This window comes from Netta rufina (assembly GCF_964035555.1).
Source record: "Netta rufina genome assembly, chromosome: 3".
Classification (NCBI taxonomy): domain Eukaryota; kingdom Metazoa; phylum Chordata; class Aves; order Anseriformes; family Anatidae; genus Netta; species Netta rufina.
Window position 1 is genome coordinate 58364812 of NC_140125.1, and position 21696 is coordinate 58386507.

The following is a 21696-nucleotide window of genomic DNA, read 5'->3' on the forward strand; positions in this document are numbered from 1 at the left end:
TGAGAAACTTGTAGAGCACAAGTCAAGTATACCATGTAATAAAAACCTGTTCCATTTTATGATGAAAACAATTTCTATAAACTTTTCAGAATGACTCATGCTAGCTTCCCAAAGTAAATAAATACCTTTTAACTTGACAGCTGATGCAATATGGAGCTGAGTACTTCCTTCCACTTTTGTCACACTCGGATCCCCAAAAGAAAACATTTTAATGGTGAAGAACAAAATTCTCAATTTGTGAAACAAGCCCACGCTTAAATAAATGGTAATATAGGCAATAGTGGCATGCTGTGCTTCTGCCATGGGATTTTATATAGCCAACCATACATCCCATATTATGTGCCATATGAAAGCAGATGGATTCTCACAGCAGCAATCAATTACGAATTACATCACCCACAGTAACTTGTACTGCCAGTATTGCTGCTGTCAATACAAAAAAAAAAAAAAAAAAAAGGACTGCTGTGTGGGTAAACAAAATGGGCTACTCATTTATGCCTCTCTTCTCTTTTAGTGAAATGGTGACAGCTGGAGCAAGGAAAGCCAGGAAGACCAGTGTCTGTCTCGCTTTGCCTTGGCCCACTGAGCTACGCTGGCTTGGAGAGAGAAGGCTGCTGTTGCTGCACCCAGACCGGGGGCACGGGGGATGGTGGGGATGCCTGCGCTGCCGTGGCGCCTACCACAAAGGCAGCTTTCTTCTCGGGCAGTGTGACTCAGAGCTATTCCAGGACAGTGTGCCTACACATGGGTTGTGCTCTTGCTGCTACACAGTGCAAGGAGCTTGGAGAAAGGATTAGCAATGAACCAGGCGAGCTGCACAGCACAGACTCATACCTGCAGATACCTGGCTGATAATTAGCAGTGCATGTTTCTGCTCTTATTTTGGTTGTGCTAGATGGGCTGAACTAATTGTGGTGGTCAAATTGTTCAAGCAAATCACTACTAATTTGTTTCATTGTTAATGTTATTTGATTTAAAGTACAAAAAATAATTTTTAAAGCACCTAAATTCTCAGGGACTCTGAATTAAAGTGGAAATTTGCCTAATGACACAGGCATATTTAAAAAAAAAAAAAAGTCAGTATTATATTCTTTACAAATCTTGCTGTTATTTTGGCTTTGGAGATAAGAAGAGATCACAGAATCACAGAATTTCTAGGTTGGAAGAGACCTCAAGATCATTGAGTCCAACCTCTGACCTAACACTAATAGTCCTCCACTAAACCATATCCCTAAGCTCTACATCTAAACGTCTTTTAAAGACTTCCAGGGATGGGTGGATATAATTCAAGATCATCAGCACAGGTAGGCCTACACAGCTGGTTACTTGTAAACACTGCTGACTTCTGAACATTAACAGGACAGCCAGAAAAACAGCTGACTCTTGCATAAGTTACTCAGTGAGGATGTAAAACAAGCAGCAGAGATGTTAGATAATATGCAGAATGACACAGAAAGAAATATGAAAAGTCTACTACTGAAATCCATAATGGAATCTGGAAAAGCATTCCTGTCAGGAATATTGGGCTCATTTCTGGCAACAAAATAACCTACAGCACAAATATAGAAAAGTTAAAAGCATTCTGCAAAAGCATCTATGTTGTGGATAATTTTTTGACATGATACCATTTTCAGAATAGAGAGTGAAAAAAAAAATACTGGGCATAAGAGACACTTTCAAAACAATGCCAAGGATGAAGATGTTTGTTTCTCAGAAGCTGATGCTATAGAAAAGATACACAATCTGAGACCTTAGGACAGAAAACAAAAAATTACAGCTATTTTGGGGACTATTAAGAATAAAGGTATCTTAAGTTTTCCTTTTAACAGCAGAACACCGCTGCAAGCAACATGATCACAGGAGTCTCTGCTCCTGTCCCTGTGACTCTGGGCCACGCTTCTCCTTGAAGAACTGGTACAGGAATACTAACTACAGCTTTTCAACAGAAGGCATTTAAAATATGTCAAGGTTTGGTATGAAGACTGTTCTTTATAAGGGAATGTAGCAAGAAGGCAAAGAGAAGGCTAGAATAGAACCCCTCATGGTTCTACAGCTGGTCATGGCAGAAGAAAGTTTTTGGTTATGTTCCAAAATAACAAAGGAAATCCCTTTCCCCCCCAGAAAAAGTCAATCCATTACTTTCTTAAAAATGGCATCTGACAATGTCAGTCCAATACTAAACCCAGTTAAAGTCAGTGGAAACTGAATCAAGATAAGTCGGCTTCAGCAGAATTCTAAGGAGAAATCATTCTTCAGTCACTCAGGTTGAATTCCAGAACTCTTCTGTCTATGACAAAGGCTTTCTTTACATGTCACTGATACAAGATGCCAGCAGGGAACTGTGGAGAAAGCTGCCCGTTCAGTTGGTAACACTGAAGTTAAAGCCAGGGGTAGAAGAGGTGGGCCAGTTCCAAGTTGTTCCTAAAACCTCACCAGTAGAAACCAAGAGGACTTTTAAAAATAGGAATAGGAATCACAGATGTTTTCATTTATAATAACAGTAGCATTATTCTGTCATAATGAATAATATGAAGTGGTTACAAAAAATGCTAAAGCCTAACACTTTGTCCATTTAACTTTACTCAATAAAAAGACTTTAGACTAGAACAGCAAATGCTGCTCTGATGTTGCTAACTCTTGTCTAAAACTTTTACACAATCTAATTAGCTTAAGTTTTATCCAAGTGCATTGAACTTTCCATTAAGCAACATGGCAGCTGAGAACACAGCATGCAGGAGCCTGAGTCTGCCTTACTGACCCTTTTTCCAAAACTCCCACGGACTTCAAAAAGGAGGACTATGTGTACCTCAGATTTCCTGCTTTCCTCTTTATTTTCATTTCTAAGAGAATAGATTTCTTTTTAAGTTTAGTGAGTGGTCTTTAAACTGGTTGCTAACACTGCGATTTTTAATTTGGATTAATTGTTTTACAGTAGTAACATTAGTGTTTTTCACATAAAGGAAACAGCTAAACATGGGAAATTATGGCCAAAAATATGACAATTGAATAGTGGAAGCTACGGAAAACATAAACTTATTTGTATATTAAGAGGAGTAAAGATTATAAATGAAATGGGACTTGAGTTCTCAAAACTGTTTGCAAAATAAAAGAAGGAGAAGCAGGGGAGCTGAGCTGCTTAATAAAGACCAATTCTTCTACTGAGGCAGCCCAATTATTAGTCATCTGACAACACCCAGGATCGGTAGGACCCTTCTGAGAAAAGCAGCAGCAGTCACAGAAGGATATGACAGGCAGCACTGCAGTGTCATAAAAGTGTCAATTAATGAAATAAACAAACACATTTATAATTTATCTACATAAAAATCACAAATTGGTGTCACTTTCAAAGGTTTGTGCTAAATCATGGGGGACAAACAAACAGGAATGCACATATCCTACTCAGACCTACTTTCTACTTTATATTGAAGAGGTGTTCTCTCATTAAGAGACAGAAACAGCATGACCAGAGGAAGAAAATAAACACAAACACAAATTAAAGTATAGCTGTGACAAAATTCTGTCTATTAATATAGTTAATGATCTATCAAAATATTAACTTGAGACACTGATGTCACCCAGAGATCTTATGGTGTTAAAGATGATGATAATAGTGTGCACTTTTGGACTTGGCGCTCTGTCTCTCATCACCAGATACATTAATGCATACTAAGCTCACTGTACTTTGGATTTCTGCAGTGCATAACTCAGTAATGAAAGAATAACAATCTGTTTCCATATTATTATTTTGTTTTGGTCTTCTCTAGAATGCAGTACAATTTAAAATTTCATTTGGAAAACACCTATTTTTACCATGAAAAAAAGAAAAAGCTTCCTACCTCCCACTTTCAGCTTCTATTTCTCCTCTGAATCATTCTCTCTAATGACTTCCTCTTTCACTAGGTGTGGTTACTGATAACAGAATTTCCTTGACAAGACAGCAGTGTAGCAAATAAGGGTTGAAGCTGAGTAAAATTGAAAGAAAACTTGGGAAAAATTTTGTGGAGTTTTTTTCTTAAACTGTTGTATTGAATGCTAATCCAAAAGGTAAGGTAAAAAGATGAGATCTGAACAACAAGAATTTGAATTAATGTAAAGAGAGGGAAAATTTCTCTAAGAGCTATTTAAAGAATTGTGCTACTACCCTAGAAAGATGAAGACTATGATCTTGTGCAAAATTCAGAGATGATGAGAGAGAAGGTTTAGTGAGTTAATCTAATATGATTACTGCTGTAAAATATAAAAAATAAGTTAAGGCTATGATGCTTAGGGGTTATGTTTGAAGTTTTGACTGTGGAGTGAAATTCTGTTCAGATGAATATGATGAAAAATGGTTTAAGATATGAAGGGAAAAATGAATGGAAATAGTGGAGTGTCTAATACTGTGAGTTTTATTCTTGACTATCCATAACAGAGAAATAACAAAAACATTGCACAACTATTCATAGAAATAATTTATAGGAATATTTAATAAAAACTGTTTGAAATCGCACTGTAAGCAAGTTATATGAAAGAACTCAGCCATCGCATTTCAGTGGATCATCTGACTAGTAAGAAAGAAACATTATTTCCATTAGGTGTTAAAAACTTCCAACTTGCAATCGGCTAACTTTTTATTCCCCAAAATGCTGCTTTGGCATGTTGTAGGATTTCCTTAGGATCTTACCCAGGACAAACCCAAGAAAGTGGAAAACTTAACAAAGCATCATGAAAGCAATGATCTGGTGGAAGTAGAGAAAAGAGTTCACTTGAACTGAATTACTAGTTTGGGCAGAATCTTAACTTTTCTACTTTTCTTTCTCTTGCTCTCTCTCTCTCTCTCTCTCTCTCTTTTTTTAATTTTATTTTCCAATAAAATATGCACAGCACAATGACCATGATTATTTGTAGAACAGTACTATCTTGTGTGGCATGATTAGTATTTATACTAAATTATTCAGAATGATGACAGAGCACTATCTGGCCTTGACACAAATTGCAGTAGAGCCCATGAAAAGACTAGTATTTGACTTTCTCATTAGCCCAGGCCTTCTCTGAAAAAAAAAAAAATTATGACCTATTAAGAACACATAACTCCTTTGCCTCTGAAACTACATATGGTGAATGATATAGTAGAATGTGATTACTGTTATGTTACATATGTACAACAGACATGGTCAGATATGGAACTGACATACTTTGTGTGTTTTAATGTGCTACATGTTTCTCTCTTCACCACCTTTTTTAATACACCAGGAAGAAGAAACAAAATGCACAAGATGGAGTGACAGAAGTGTGACATAAGAGGAGAGCACATGTGCAGTCTGAGGGAGATCAGATGCTGACAAGCTGGGCTGCTAGTCTTGTACAAGACTCAGAAATAAGAATGGGAAAAAATTTCCATTCCCCAGCAGCCTTGGATTGTTAGTAAGACCTAAAGCATGGTATGAACTTCAAAGGTTTTGCTGGTGTAACTGTATCATTTGGTAATATGAAAAAAAAAAAATATCACAGCCACATTACTACACCCTACTGTAAATGTAGCTCAAGCAGCAAAATAGCCCTTTTAGAGACTGGGTTTACACTATACCAGCTAAATGTTTTTTCGCCAATAAAAGCTGTCTTTCTGGTTTCAGTATGTGGGAAGGAGACAGTACCATTCACAAATCCTTTAATGTTTAGGTAAACTCTGTAGAAAACTGGGTTACTTCCTCATGGTAAACTGGGAATCCTAGTCTATCTATGAAATTAAAAAGCTCAACTGGCAAATCTCAAGAGTGAGCAGTTGAAGTCCTTGCCTGCAGGACTTTTGCCTACACTGCAAACAGATATGTCCTATACCCACTTGTTCCCCCTCCCTCACAAGACTAATTATGTTTTGGTTTCCTCTCTTTAATTTGGTGCTAAGAGTCACTCCCTGCCCATCTGTCCCTGAGTAGTCTGCTGCTTTCAAAGAAATCCCCTGAGGCTCAATTTTCAGGGGGTGTGACCCATCTTTCTCTGGCTGCCTTTGAGACTGTCCCAATGCTGGTGCCTCCAAGCCCAGCAGAAGTCAGGAAATGAGAGCGTATGGTAAATAGTTTAACTCACACTAGTTTGGCTTTCAATTCTAGCATGATTTTTCAGTGTTTTGCATCTAGTAGGATGTCTATTAGCTCAAAAGGCTCTGGTTCAAGAGAATAAATGCAGTGCCAGTGTACCAGAACCTGCTGCTGAAGAAAGCTGAATGTGACTTAACACACATAAGTATATTCATTTTTGTGGCAGATGAGACCTGAGCTCTGAAAAACGATCTGTTAAGGTTCAAAGAAGCTCAGTAGGTTTAAACCAAAACAAACATGATAACCAGTATGAGGCTTGTGAGCACACCCAGAGCACTCAACTTCCCAGCAGTCATATACTTAGACTAGCAACATATAATAATAGGCAATAAAACTATACCACTTGTAATACCAGCTGTTGACTCTATCAATAAAAATTCTTTGAAGATGTTACCTTTTGTTACCAATGCTTCTTTTTTCTCTTACTCCCTCTTTTACGGAGCCAGGTTGGATGCTATCAAGGACATAAACATTAATTAGGGTGGGTTAATTCACAGAAAGAAATGTGGTATAAACATCTTTCTCCTTCATTTACCTGATATTGACCACATACACAGTGTAATTCCAGTTCTGGAAAGTATGGTTTAGCTGAAAAACAGGAAAACATTGATCACAGGAGTGGTATGATGTTAATAGGGGCTCTTTGTTGTTTAAAACAGTGAGAATTTCACCTCTCTTTCCCTTGAGAAATTCCCTGCGATTTTTCAAAGCAAAGTGAACATGCTCCCATGACAGTGAGGTGATTGTTATATTGGATGTACAATTGGTAGTGAAAGATTTATTAGGTGTGTTGATTTATTAGTTTGTTGTTGTTGTTGTTGTTTTTTGAGACAAGGATATCTCTAAATCTCTGCAAGGTCATTACAGTGAATAGGTGAGTGCACAGGATGTGGAACTTTTCCTTTTCTTCCTCTACATCTTAAATTGTCATTTAAAAAATGGATTAGAAAACAAATCCTGACAAGAATTCAAGGTCAATTTTCACCTAAAAGTCTACATCCTTTGATGACCTTTATTTCAGACTTTTCTTCTTACTTGGAGTTGGCAATGAGTGCTCAGATTTCCCCTCTGAAGAAACTGTGGCATGCCCTGCCAGGGCCAAATGACACCTTTTGAGAATCTTTGGCTCTGGCATCCACATACTTCACCTGGATACTGCTGCTAAGAGCTGTTGTAAATGACTGCTTTTCTGGTTCATAGGAAACTTATGGATGGCTTCTCTTCCTTAGCTGGAAGGCTGTAGGTTTATTATAGACAAATAATGAATAAATGCCATATGTTTTTGACATCACATTTTCATGTGAGTAGTTGGTAGAAAGACAACTTGCAGACTTGTGAGTGCCATTATGTGAATTGTCAAAACAGAACAGAGAATATCTCTATTCATATGGAAGAAATTCTCAGAGGCAGGCACTTCAACAGTCCTCTAGAGGGCCAAGGAAGGAGCTTACATCTACTAAAATGGACTGAAAAACTATGGCTACTAGAAACTGCAACAACTGACCTATAGGAGAAGATTTCTAAAGCAGAAGATATTGAGCTAAATTAGAAAAGCGTATTGCCTCACGCAAATGAACATGGCCTGTTTATTGTTACATCTATAACTGTATAACTTCAAAACCACATTAGTATTTGGGGATAAAATTTTGCTCTGTGTAGTGATGTAGGAACTTAGGCATATATGTCATTCAGTGGACAATTCCAATTTCCCCCTACTTTCCAAAATCTCAGCTAATATCTACAATTCTTAAGATGCCTGGCTGGTATAGTAGAGACATTTCAAACCTCAAAATTTTCAAAAAAACATAGTGACTAAATGCCCAAATTAGACCCTAATTAATTACTCCACAACGTAAGAAAGAAAACTTAACTTACCCATGTTGCAACCATATCATGCACTTTTGATTCCGAGTTGGAGTTCAAACAAAAGACAGTTATAGATATCCTGTAGAATAATCCACCTGTCCATTAAAAACAGCATAATCATTTTAGAAAGCTGAGAAAATTTGCATTTTTAATAATGTGAGACTTTAATTCCACAATGAATCTAAAGACTGGGCTGAACCCTAGATGCACAGACACCTCAAGTTCTTGATATTATGTGAGTCTGGAGTGAACAAGCCCTGCAGGCTTGGATCCATTCTCACTAGTCCTATTAATAAGAATTCCCTCCTTCTCCATATTTTTAGGGACACTTGAAATGTGACATGGAAATTCAGAAATAAGATATTTAAGTAGTATTCTGCATATACCTTTAGTGGAGTACGTAAAAGCAAGATCATGAAAGTGTCGTGAATTTAAAACAATCAAAATTACTGAAGTCTGTAACACGGATAAATCACAGGCACAGTCATATTGATATAATCCAGAAACAACCATTGTAGATTTGACTTAAAACTTTGTGAGAGCAGATAAAGCTCATAAATTAAAAGTCATAAGATCACTGAGAACAGAATTATGAGGGAGAAGCCCTATCCAATTTATGTTTTCACAGCCTATCCCTTGCTCTCAGGTCTAGGATAGTAAAAAATAAATAAAAAATAAACTGTTAGCTTTATAAAACTGGCAGCTGAACAAACCATCTTTCAATCTCAAAATGTGTAACACTTGGCATGGAGAAATTTTGTATTAAGTAAAATTGTTTTGAAATAGGACTAGGTAAATATAAATTCTCTTTAAGCTCATGAGCTGGTAGACAACATTTTTGTCACAAGATTTCACATCTAATAAATACCAAATCTCATAGTTATGCTCTCTGTTAACCACTTTCACCTTTCATAGGGTAAAACTTTTCCATTACATTACTAAAAATTCTGTCCACTTTTGATGGAGAAAATATCCCAAGATGCATGTGGGGGTGTAAGAACTTCTGCATCAATTCGGTCACATGTATGCACACATGTGGTATCATTTGTTTCAGTGCTGTTACCAAATGTAGTTGTGGATCTTGACCACAGAACACATGCATTTACATAAACCTTATGTAACTATTATAGAGACACTACATTGAACAGAACAAGACATTAAAACAATTATACAGAAATCTCTTTTTGTCTCTTGACTGGAAAGAAAGTGTTCTTTCTAAGTTTAGATCAAAACAAAACAAAACAAAAATCCAAACCTTTTATTCTAGTTTTATACATGTTGAGCAAATTTAATCGTTTTAGAACTTTGTAGATAAGCATTTTACAAGAGCTTAAAATAAAATTATCTGAGGAATCGTAGTATTTTCTGATTTAATTAAGCATATTGGTTACTATCCTATTCACAAGCTGGCTTGGGTATTTTTTCGCTTCATTATGGAACTAATCATAGTCTCACTGAGATAAGTATTAAAAATGTTTTTCAATAAAGTAGTAAATAATCAGTTTCTTGCAGGAAGATGTTTTACCCATTACCTTCTTCAGTAAGCTGTGATTAAATTTTAAATATGAGTAGTATGAATTTGATTTTTGATTGATCATCTTTTTCCCCTCCCTTAAAACAGCAAACACACATATTTGTTGTGCAGTTTAATATAAGAATGCCATTTGTTTTTTATTATTGCTATTATAGTTTCAATTTTTTTTTATTTTTTTTTTTAAGCAAAAAAATTAAGTCTTGACTTTTGAAGTAGAGAAATGGACTTTGGGCAAATTGAAAACACAATTAAGATGGAGATTTATATGTATATATTCCTTATATACATATATTCAATTTTATATGTATAATGTACTCTTATATGTGCTGCATAGATACACATATGTAGAAATTGTGCATTATATATATTCTCATAAATTCATATATGCTCATATATATAATTATAGTTTCATTTATATAATTATATATATGGAAAAAATCATCTTAGTGTAGAAATATGCAAAATACGTTTAAAATCAAACTTAGAATCTACAAAGAATAGTCAATAGCTTTAAGATCTCCACCAGATGGTGACCCAAAGCATGTTTTAATGAGGGAAAAAAAAAGAACAAGAACAAAGAACTAATCTACATTTTGAAACACTCTCAGGAGACTGCAGTCACAGATAGTGAAAACTAAAAACTATTTCTCACTACAATTAAACAGTGGAAATCCCATCTCAAAATGCTGAATGAAAAATAAATATTTTTTATGGGCAGAAAATTGATTAAAATAGCCAAAGATAATTTGAGAAAAAGAGGAAAAAAGAGGCTGGAAGAACAATTCTCCCCACACCCAAATATAAAAACATAATGATCAATGAAATATCATGATTATTCTTTTAATTTCTGTTAGCCAAATTATACAAGAGTTTATTTTGTAAAATTTTTCATTTTGCAAAATAAATCCTCAGAAATATATGAATACCATAAGTGAAAAACATTCATAAAATCTCAAATAATGAAATGTCTTAAAAATGCATAAAATACATAGCAACTCAATCTACTATTGTCACAGTCTCATGAGAGTTTTAGAGGACAGGAGAAATTACATGTTAATGACGTGTTATCACTAAGATGTTACAAATTCCCTTCTACTGTAATTAAATTACTATTCTAAAACATCTTCATATTCTAAATGGATCTATATCTAAAGAATAAAATTTAGCTATTTCTGTTTAGTCTACCGGCAGAACAACTAATAGATAAGATGAGCTATTTTTTTTTTTCTTTTTTTTTTTTTTTCTACATCTAACTTAACATACTGTAGTTGACCTCAGGTTGACATAGGCAGCCCAGTTCAGTGGAGTTTAAACAAGACAATAAGACTGTGGGATTGCCAGTAAGTTGATTCGGTGGTGGGTAAGGGGTGGTATTTTGGCTTCTCCAGGTAGAAAAATTGGCCAAGGAATAAATATGTGCCAAACCTGATGATTGATGGTACATTACAGGAGAAACTGGCATTTGAGAATGCATGTAAGAATGATGGTTTACTGCTCCAGGTGTCATTAGAATATGCTTCAGGATGGTCTCTTTTTGCTGAATAATAATTCCACTATATGAAGAGGACAAAAGCATTGTATCATTCATCACTGCAGTTCTTGATAGTGCCAGAAGAGAAGAGAAATTTGCAAAGTGTCCATAATCAACATTTTCAAAATCCAAGACATGAGTACTACCAATATTCAGAGAAGACATTCTTCCTCTGTACATGCCGAAGGATCCATATACTTCCCTTTCTAAATCCTGATCTGAAAGCCTTGATTTGTTAGTTGATGTCTGAACAGCAGAATTCCTTTTTTCTTTATTATCACCAGTGATTTCTTGTTCTACTGCCCACAGAGAGTATCCAATACCATCCCCTTGATTTTCAAGGAAGTTTTGTCCTAAGAAAGTTATTTGACTTGGTGTTACTGGTGTTGTTGGTAAGCTTAACTCTGCTACATCCCGTCCAGGGATCAGGCTTGGAGAAATTGTATCAAGGTGGTTCTGAAAACTTTGTGGGAGCGGAGGTGTGGAGTAGCTGTTAAGAGGTACACTGAGTTTGAATTTTGGTTCTGAATGAAAAGTGTGCCTCAATTCCAAAGACAGTGTTGTTGTAAGGAAGTCAGAACTTGCTGAATCATTGCTTTTTAAAAAAATATCTGCATCCATTTGAACTTCACTTCTTGCATTATCAATAGTATTTGATACTTCATCACTCTTCAAAATGTTTTGAGACTGCAATGATCCATGTGTTCTTGTACTGTTTATGAAACTATTAACTGGTGTATTTACCAAGAAAGCAGTCTGGTTATCCCTTGAACATGAAGGCTGGGTTCCTGGATGTGTTGGAAGGACAGAAACAAGTTGCTGTCTATTATTTAGGAAGGTCACGTTAGTTCTATCACTTACTATGTCAGTGCCAACTTGCATGTTTAAACTATCAAAGACCACTATTTTTTTTGTAGAGTTTGCAAGTGCCTTGTCAAAGGGACTTATCTGTACTGAGTGTTGACTCAAAGGTGATTTGAGGGAAGAAAAAGGAAAAGCAAAGTCATCATTGGAAGATATGGTTAGGTTTGCAAAGTTTGTTTTTGACTGCATCTGTGATATTGTCTTCTCATTACTTTCTGAAATTCTCTTTGAAAGGCCCAGAACAAATAAACTAAATATCTGTCTTTCCAAAGTTGATGCATGGCTAGAGAAGTTAATTTCTTCGGCTCCGTGATCTAATAATCTAATTGTAAAAGTTTCCTCAGAGATACTGTCAGGCTTAGTAGGTGAACTAATGGATGGCAATTTCTCTGTTGGGGAAGAAAGCAGTTTATTAAATGAGAGCCACTGATTTTCTGATGGCTCCCCAGGAAATGCTTGAGACACTTCTTTCAAGTGATAGGAAACAGTCCAGAAACTGACTGTTAAAGAAGGGGATATGTCTACATATTTTGTCAGAAAATCCAAGTAACCTGGTTCCCAGGAGTTGCCAACTCTGTTGATATTGTCTGTCTCTAATATGGAAAACTCTGAATCTTCATTTTGATTATTATTGTGAAATGCATCTAAATTGCTCTCCAGTGCTGCATTTCTGAGGGTCTCACTTATCATTTTCTTTTGAAAATATACTGAATATTTTAAATAATGAGACCAGTAATCACTGTTAGACAGAAATACGCTGTCACTGTCTGAATACATACCAGATTGTCGATAAAGAGGCAGTGTTGTTTCAACATGATTAAATGCTGAGTTTGTCCTGCTTATTCCTACCAGAAGTGCTGACACTAGTTGTTTTCTACTGGATCCTGTGATTGAATTTGTCAGTTGTATGTTGGGCATAATTGCTGTATATGTTTTTTTCATGTTGTGAAAAAATGCTGTTGGGTTTGCATGTGGAACCTCCACAGAGTTTAAATTTGTAATACCTCCTGAGTAAGGTTCCTTAGTGTACATAGATTTTCTAAACAGAAATTCACTGCTTGCTGCTAACACGGAAACAGGTTTCCTATTAGTGTTGCCTTCTATCATTTCTGGGTAAATATTGCGAGGTGAAAAATCTAGCAAGTCTAGTCTACTTTTTTGCAATGACAGTTTCTCCCTTAAAGGTGATATAGATAAGCTAGCAAGAGAATTAAATCTCTCTTCTTGAAAGTCAGAGGTGATATGATGGTGAAATACAGTCTCACTCCACCAACTCTCAGGCTCCAAGACATCATTTAGATGTATGAAATTGGACTTGCTATTGCTGGAAGATGGAATCCACGGGGCTTCTTTTCTGTGTTCATAAGCAGTGCTTCTGCTAACAGCAGAGTGGAATGGTGACTCTGAGTCAGCATAACCTAGCCCATTTGCCAGAGTCCATGTTGCCTCTGCAGTAAGACTTCTGTTTTGAAGAAAAGGAACTGCTGCATTCACAGAAGGATCTGTAACAGCACCTGCTGTATCATAAGTGCCATGAAATGAAGTTCTAGAATCATTCAGAATATTTTCATGTTGTAACTGATGCATCACAGTGTTATCTAGCTTGATTTTTTCTGAAAATACAGCCAAGGTACCATTGCTGGTCTCCTCATAGGCAGCTGATGTTGACACAGTTGGATGAAATACGCTGTACATGTTTTTTCTCTCTGGATTCTCATCTGCTGAGTTTTTACTGAAATGGAGAGGTCTTTGTTTTACTGGCCAAATAATAGGGGTAGAGATAATTCCCATGGTTTTGATCCCTTCTATCTTAGACTCTTGCTGCCTTTGTGGTCGTGAATGGGAGGAATCGGGTGAATTTCTCTTCATTCTGAAGGTAACTGTAGCAGGAAGTCTGAATTCCTGCAGGTCTGTGTGTAGTAAGCCATATAGTTAACAGATTAAGGAAAATACATGCAACCTAACTGTCTGTTCTTGGCTGTCTTCTCTGGGTCTAAAAAATGACTTACCATCAGTGGAAGATTATGCCACTTAGCTGGAAGTTTTTCTTGCTTCTACTATAAATGAATTTGGCCTACTTTTCTTAGTCTTCCTACTTTCTCTTGGCAATTTCAAAGTAAAGAAAGAACTTAGTTGTCCATTTTTCATTTGCACTAACATTAACAGGATGTTCAGTCCTACTGTATCTCCAAAAATCAAAGTTAACTGTTCATAGTGAACATGGAGTGAACGGCTCCACAAAAAGAAAAAGCACAATTTGGAAATAAGTTTCAAGATTTTCTTCTTTCTTCTGCTTAGATCCAAATAGGATGAATTCAGATAAATTCTTTCACATTGTCTGCTATACTGCCTGACTGCCAAATATACAAGAGGTGATTTGCCAAGAGAAAAAAGCACTCCAAGAATGTAAAATCCTACAGTAACAACCGATGCACTTGGAAAACAAAACCAAAAACACCAACACCACCCCAAAAGAACAACCAACCAACCAACCCAACAACTACTAATTTCCTTCTTGGGAGAACACAAAATCTTTGGTAAAAAGATCTTTTAGCCTCATATGAAAATTGCAGAAAACTATTTCTGTAACATTATTAATGTTTAAAAACTATCTTTAAAAAAAATAATAAACATTTTAGTAGTTCCTCACAAAGTGATACTCAGTCTCCAGGAGACAGTGATATCAGATTTGAGACAACCTTAAAAGAAATCAAGGAAATCCCCTCCCCCCCCGCCTTTTTTTTCTGTGCTAATAATAGGCTCATTTACTACCTTATTTTTTCCCTTAATCTTTCTAAAGAAAAGTAAATGATATCTGATACTGTCAACATTTTCCCTAGTAGAGTCTGATCCAGCTCTTCTTGAAGTCAGTGGAAAGATTCCTGTTGACTCAGTGGAAGTGGCTTTGCTCCATAGGAATGATTCCACTTGGCTTCCCTGTGTTACCAGTGAGGAACAGACAATCCCAGCATACCAGCACCCTTGCAGCAGGAGCGGTAGCTACACAACACCTGATAATCTGCAGTGTTAAAACATTTCAGAAGCATGCTTCTTTTCAGTCCCTTTTTAAAAACACCTCTGCCTTCCCTTGTTCTTTGCATGGGTAAGTACAATGGGTGACACAAAGTTAGTGCCTTTCATGTGGGAACCAGGTAAACATGATACAAATGAACACTGAGTTTGGTTCTGTTCTTATTTACACCATTCTTGCAAGGGCAAGTCCAGTGAAGTTACTTGTGATTGATTTCATTGTAAATGAGATCAGAACTGAGGCATGACCCTTTACATTATACTATGAAAAACACATCTTAAAAAACAATAAATTTGCTCTAGAGACAGTACAAGGAATAATGTAACACAGGATTTCTTACCATTGTTTGGCTTATCGGTTCTATTAGTATCAGGCATGTTAGTGGTGACAGTGGGTGGTGTAGGAGTAGTAGCATTTACAGTAGCTGGTAATAAAGATGAGAAAGAGGTGAATTTGAATGAAATATGAATGTTAATGAGGTAAGACAAAATGGGAACAACTCATGACAACGTAAAATGAAACCATCTACACACAGTGACATACATGTTAAACATTGTTTTCTGCTCAAAGTGACAAATGGACATGAACTGAAGTTCCAGTCCTGCAATCTTTACTTTCACTGACTTCAGTGGGAGGTTTGCCAGTGGAAGGATTGCAAGATCAGTCCTGTACCGATTTCATGAATTCAAAATCCTCTTATGAGAGCTTCAGATCCAAACAGCTGTGTAAAGACCAGAAAACAGATCTTACAAGTTCGAAGATGCGTGCACTTAGAAAGAATAATTGTCCCTACTCAGGGAATGAGGATGACAAAGAAACGTGAAACTGAAACACCCATTTAAGGTTCTCATTACCTCAACTGAACTCTATATAATGAAAAGAATTGAAATCAGACTTGGAATAACTGGAGTGGAATACATATTTTGAAAGCTTCATGTAGGATCTTAGTTATACTCTTCCCAGTGACACTAACAGGAGTCATCCTACATAACACTGGAAAATGTTTCCCAGGAGAACTAGCTAGAATGTTTCTCATATTCAGAGTGAGAAGCCAAAACTTCAAATTCCCCTCACTGAAGACAGGGAGGGTACACACTCTAGAGGAACAAAGCACTTCAAAATCAAACCACTGAATTTTCAAATAGTTTGGAAAATAATTTATCTAGAAAGTCCCAGGAATGTAAATCCTGTCACTGACAGCTTTCTTCTTTTCCTGAAAACTCTCTTTAAATGTGAAGATTTGTGAAATATAACCTCACAGTGTAATACATCTTTTGTAGATTTTGACCAAGAATCAACCTGGAAAGGTTAAGCAATCGTATTTTAACTAAGAAATTGAACTATTGATTTTTTGTTAGGTTACTGCATTTAACATTTTGAGTCTAAAATTCATAAACTCAGGCCTCAGCTTAGGGAATGGGTTTATGTTCAAGTTTCAGTGAAATAAGAAAATTGAGAAAAGAGAAGACTTGGTACACAGGGGTTCTAACTGGGAAAGGGAGAACAGAAAGTCACACACTGTTATATAAAAAAGGTGTTCTTACAAGTAACTTCAGGGCTATATTTTTCTGAGAAACAAGTTTTAAGGCTTCTTGCTGATTGTGTGTTCCAGCCAACACTGTTAAAGAAGGTATCTTCCAATGAATGAAAATATTTGCTAGACACAATGAAGAAAACAGCTCTGACATAATGATGGCAAGCACAAACATTGTTACTGGTGCTGTTGCACAACATACAACAAACAAACAAACTAAAAAGGAATCCACAGTGGACTCTCAGCTTAAAATAAGTCTGCAGTGCTGAAATCAATACAGACATCTTTTTTATGATTTACATTATGGTGATGATGATGATGAAGATGAAGATGATGATGAACAACATAAATCTGATGCACCACTTTCAAAGTAACTAACACAAAGCCAGGGACACTTGACGAAACACTCTTTGGAGAAGGAGACAGTTACCCTGTTGAAAAGTACTCAAAAGGTTTGTTGAAAATGTGATGATCTGAGAATTTAAGGAAGGCAGGCTTGAAAGAGAACATCTTTTATTAGAAACAATATGTTCTTCAAATTTGTTTGTCTGAAAGTGTGTCTATTTCTACAACCCTATTAGGTGATTTAACATTAGATATTCTCTCTCCTTTCACACCATGCCATTTTGATATATGAAATCTCTCTGAGTTCTTCCAAGAGAATAGACAAATATCTGTATACAATGGCTGTATTACCTCTTCCCATAGAAAAAGTAATACTGAATAATTTTTTGGTAAGGTATTTGGGTATCGATATTTAGAACATATTGTGAGTTTGCATAACTCACAGTTTGTGAGTCTGATCGCTGAATATTGCTGTTTGAAATCTAATTGTAAACAGAACTGGCATTTCACTTTCTCTATGGAGACCTCCAAGACCCTAAACCAAATCATGGGAACAACTGGGAGAAGTAGACTGGAGTCTATCACAGATCTCTTACTGGCTTCTCAAGCAGAGTGCATTTCTCTTTTTATCTTTAAATTAAATCTGACTTACTTGCAAATGTTGGGTTAGAAGGAGTTCCAAGACTTCCTCTCCCTTTTATATTTTATTCTCTGCTGCCTCTATCTTCCATCACACAGCTTGAAATGGGTTACAGAGCATGACATATTTTTGATGCAGCTGCTGCTGTGATTAAAGTTTAACATGTCACCTCACGAGCAGGTCTGTGCTCATGAGTGTATTGTGGAAATGGGCTGATGTTGTTCCTGTTCATTTTTATAGAACTTCAGCCACTAAGCAGAGTGGAAAGAATTAACTATCCTTGTATGTGCAATGATTCACAAGGCATGGAAATCTTTAGGGTTCAGCTCCTCCTTGCATTCCACAGAGCTGACCTTTTGAAAGACCTAATGAACGTGGTGGTTTTGACACTATTTAACCATCACTAGTTGCTGCAACAAAGTCTTTTATTAACTATTAGCTGCTGGATTTTGCAGTCCAATGTTAACTTGTCTCCTGCTAATCTCAAAGTATCTAGCCTCAAAATAGCCTAAAAGTTGCTTTATTTACATATGTTTATTTTTTGTTTACAGATGTACCTATTTCTTATCCTGGTTAATATTTTACTGTAAAAATGTGCAGGATGAAAAGATGTGAAGAAAGAACTAAAGTTAATGCAGTCTATTAATGCAGTTTTGATATAACAGAGATTATTTGGAAAATATATTATCAAGGAAATGATCACATTTTTTCTACATATTGTATATACATGACACCCACACTTTTGATGAGTCTAAGATGTTTCTTTCCTTACTATTTCTTATTGCAATTCAGACTTTCATTAAAAGAATAAAAATATAAAATGAAGAAAATAGGAAATAAGAAAGAAGTGGAATAAAATAAAATATCAAGAAAAATAAAGATTTAACAAAGATGAGACTGTGAAAATGACCTGAGCTTCTTACCTTGACAAAGGCTTCCTAGGTTTGCACAACTTGTTGGTTCAATTGTAGAAGAAGGAATTAGGTATGAGCCTTTAGAAAAAAGAAAGTCAATTAATTAGACAGGTTTGTCTACTGGGCATAAAACCAACATGTCTCAAAATATATCTTGCAGTGACACAGTCTTTCTATTTTCTCTCAATGATAAAACTAATAATACCATTTGCCTTCTTATGTGTTTTCATTTTCTGTTGCTGCTGAGGGATCCACAAAAACAAACCCTGCCTTACAAGTTACAGTCACTTACACATCTTGCCCTGGTTTTCTTATACTCTCCCCAGCTGTAGCTAAATAACAGCCCATTAAATGAATGCAGCTTGTGTGTACTCCGAAATGGCTCTGTGAGGAGGGTTTGGTATGGCTGTAGAATTTATGGCATCTTCACGAGCAACAACATGCACCTTGGAGAAGCAACCACAATGTGCTGTTGCAGCACAGGTTACCCACCATACAGTTCTGAGTAATCTGCCTGTGGCAGACACCAGGCAGATAAAAGGTGATTAAACTTGCTCCTGTGCCCAGGGCGTGGGTGTGATTAATATTCTGGTATGCATGATTTATAAGCAGATAATGTTGTAAATCTGTATCTCTGCTGAATTATTCACAACTACATGCACATACTTTGATCATCTAGAGACAAAAATGGGGAATGTAAGAATGAGTACAGAAAATGAACTGGTTAAACTACATTAATTACACTTTGTGTATCCCAGCAGATCAGCTGCAGCTGCAGCTGCTTTTGCACGTTATGTTGAAAATAATAGGGCCACACAGCAGGGCATAATCTGAACCTACAGGGAGTGTTGTCTGTTTGACTTTCATTTTACCACTTCAGAATCATATTGACTCAGTGAGGTTCTCTCATGAAACACCATATCCTTCCATAAAATTACAGAGCCATCACCCACCAGCTTGTAAAGATAACTATGAAAATATTTCCCATGATAGAATAACAGATGAAGCATTGGGCTTCAATACAGAAGTGGATGTCTTACATGTATTGCCAACAAAATACAAGACAGAAGTTAAAATGTGATTCTCTACAAATATGAAAGTTCAGTAATTTTGTGGGGGTTTTGTTTGTTTTGTTTAGCTTTTGTTTGCTTGTTTGTTTAAAATGGATTAAGAGATACAGGCAAATTGACTTCCTTTGTAGGCTTCCTATCAACTTCAGGAAGCATGCTCTAAGTTCCCTACCTTCTGTGTGAGACTTTTTTCCAAAATATATTTACTTCTGTTAAACAGCCAACATACATCTAAACCTGCTGTGAATAACCTCCTCCTGATGCTATATCGTGGAAAGATCACCTGAAAGATGACAGAAAATCTGCAGACTTTAGAAGACATTTAAGGCAGAATATTGTATCATTTAACGAGGCATATTTTCAGTGAATATGTTAAATGACCTTTTTAATTTTTTAATCAGGTTGAATTCTAGCCAGACTAGATGTTCTCTCAGTGAAGTACAATGATCCGGCTATGAACAGATACTTGGCATAAGCTCCCTTATTAAGCTCAATGGCATGGTCAGTAATAGGAACAGCAGACATGGCCCTGCATTATGGACACTTTGTGTGATGTTTCTCACCCACTTTAAATGTCTAAAACTCAGACATCCATATCTCCTTATCATGTTGGATTTTCCTTATAGACAGTGGAGAGAAACAGGCACATTACAGCATAAAACTTCTGACTTAACCAAGACATCTACTCTAACGTGAAATGAACTGACAACCTGAACAGCCATTTTCACTCCATTATTCATAAACAGCACTGAGTGCAATTAGCTCAGTCTTAAACAACTATCTTTCAGCTGCCTAAGCAGACAGATCCTACCCCAAGTTAAATTTGACTGCAAAATTAAAAATTTTGATTTGGGAAGGAAGGACCCAAATGAAGTACATTATACAGTAATTGCAGGCACAAGCACACATTCAGCAAAGATAGCCTTAAACTGAGTGGGTTATATTCTGCTATATGTGCAACCATTGCAGGCTCCAAAATCAGTACAGTATTTGTATTTGACTAAATACTCCTTGGTTTGTCTGCACTAAGCTCTGCACTGATTCTATTACACTGTTCTCACTACTTAAACTATTTTTAAAGTTAGTCTGGATTAGGCTGTGTATATATACCTTTAAATGCAAGCCCTGCAAAGGTACAGCAATGAAAAAAGAATTCCGTCAAGTCTTCCAGAAACACCCCAGTATGATTGCACAGCTGTGAAAACATTAGTCTAAGGAATAAACTAGGAGAAGGTAAAATCATGAAAAGATTATCTGGAACAATTTGTTGGTGTTTTTATCCTCAATAAACCTACTTGTCTGAAAAATCATGAAAATAATATCCTTTGAAAAATTTAACAATGTTCAGGCACAAATACTTTGAGAGGTGTTTTTTGTTTGTTTGTTTGTTTTTGTTTTTGTTTTGTTTTGTTTTGTTTTGTTACAAGTGGCTTCCTGGGAAAGCATTATTGGAGCTGAGTGAAAACCTCCTTTTTTTTGCATGAATCCTTCCACTGCAGCTAAATGAAGTCTAATCAGTTAATCTCACTACTGTCAGTGGTTTATTCATGGTTGATAGTCTGACTCATCAACTCTCATGTTAAAGGCTGGTTTTACAATGAAGGCTTTTATTCAAGAAGATGAAGGAAAAAAAAAAAAATCTAACAACACCATCTCTGGGATTAGCAACAATTTCTGAATCTGCATTGCACCCCACATGGTTTCTTTTAGAACATATGCTGGTCTAGGGAAGTCTGTATCATATTGGGTAATTTAACATATTTGAAAAAAAAGAAAGTGGTTAGTTGGTTTTCTCACATGCTTAGTTACAGGAAGTAACAATGCTTATATAGAGATACACTTGAAGCAGCATGTATAGAAACCTGGGCCTATGTTCTTGCTAATGTTAGAATGCTGACAAGTGTTTTTTAAAATAATCTGCCGTAAGGAAACCACTGAAAAAAATGACATCCCAAAGGATAAAGTTGTGATGTGGAATACAAATAACTGTATTACTTCTGTGAGTACAGCTACGATGTTACACTAATATCACAGGATTGTACAGTGTTTAATAGAAAGACGAACAAGATCCATACTCCAGGCAAAATCAGGTAAGACTGCAATGTTTACAGGCATCTTGGTAGGTAGTAATTGTTGTGGTCATCGTCTTGGTATAGTGGTTTAAGAAGAGTAAGATTTTCTGGGAAATTGCTTTCTCTCAGTTTTTTCTATTTGTATGGATGGAAAAACAACTTTTGCATTTGGAACTTTATCAGTCATGATCATTGTTTATGTTAGTGTCTTTGTTGTG

General features: G+C 36.1%; 1 protein-coding gene across 1 annotated transcript in view; it reads right to left on the reverse strand.

The window, feature by feature from the left end:
• The window catches only part of ADGRG6 (adhesion G protein-coupled receptor G6), a gene marked incomplete at its 3' end in the record, with an annotated part of 101641 nt that overhangs the window by 34054 nt on the left and 45891 nt on the right, over window positions 1–21696 (reverse strand). The window contains exons 4-8 of the mRNA XM_084283675.1: window positions 18346–18414; window positions 15244–15327; window positions 7953–8038; window positions 6613–6665; window positions 6472–6531 (exon numbers count right to left, since the gene is read on the reverse strand). Of these exons, the coding sequence (XP_084139801.1) occupies window positions 6472–6531; window positions 6613–6665; window positions 7953–8038; window positions 15244–15327; window positions 18346–18414 (352 nt within the window). The remainder of the gene's footprint in view (window positions 1–6471; window positions 6532–6612; window positions 6666–7952; window positions 8039–15243; window positions 15328–18345; window positions 18415–21696) is intronic.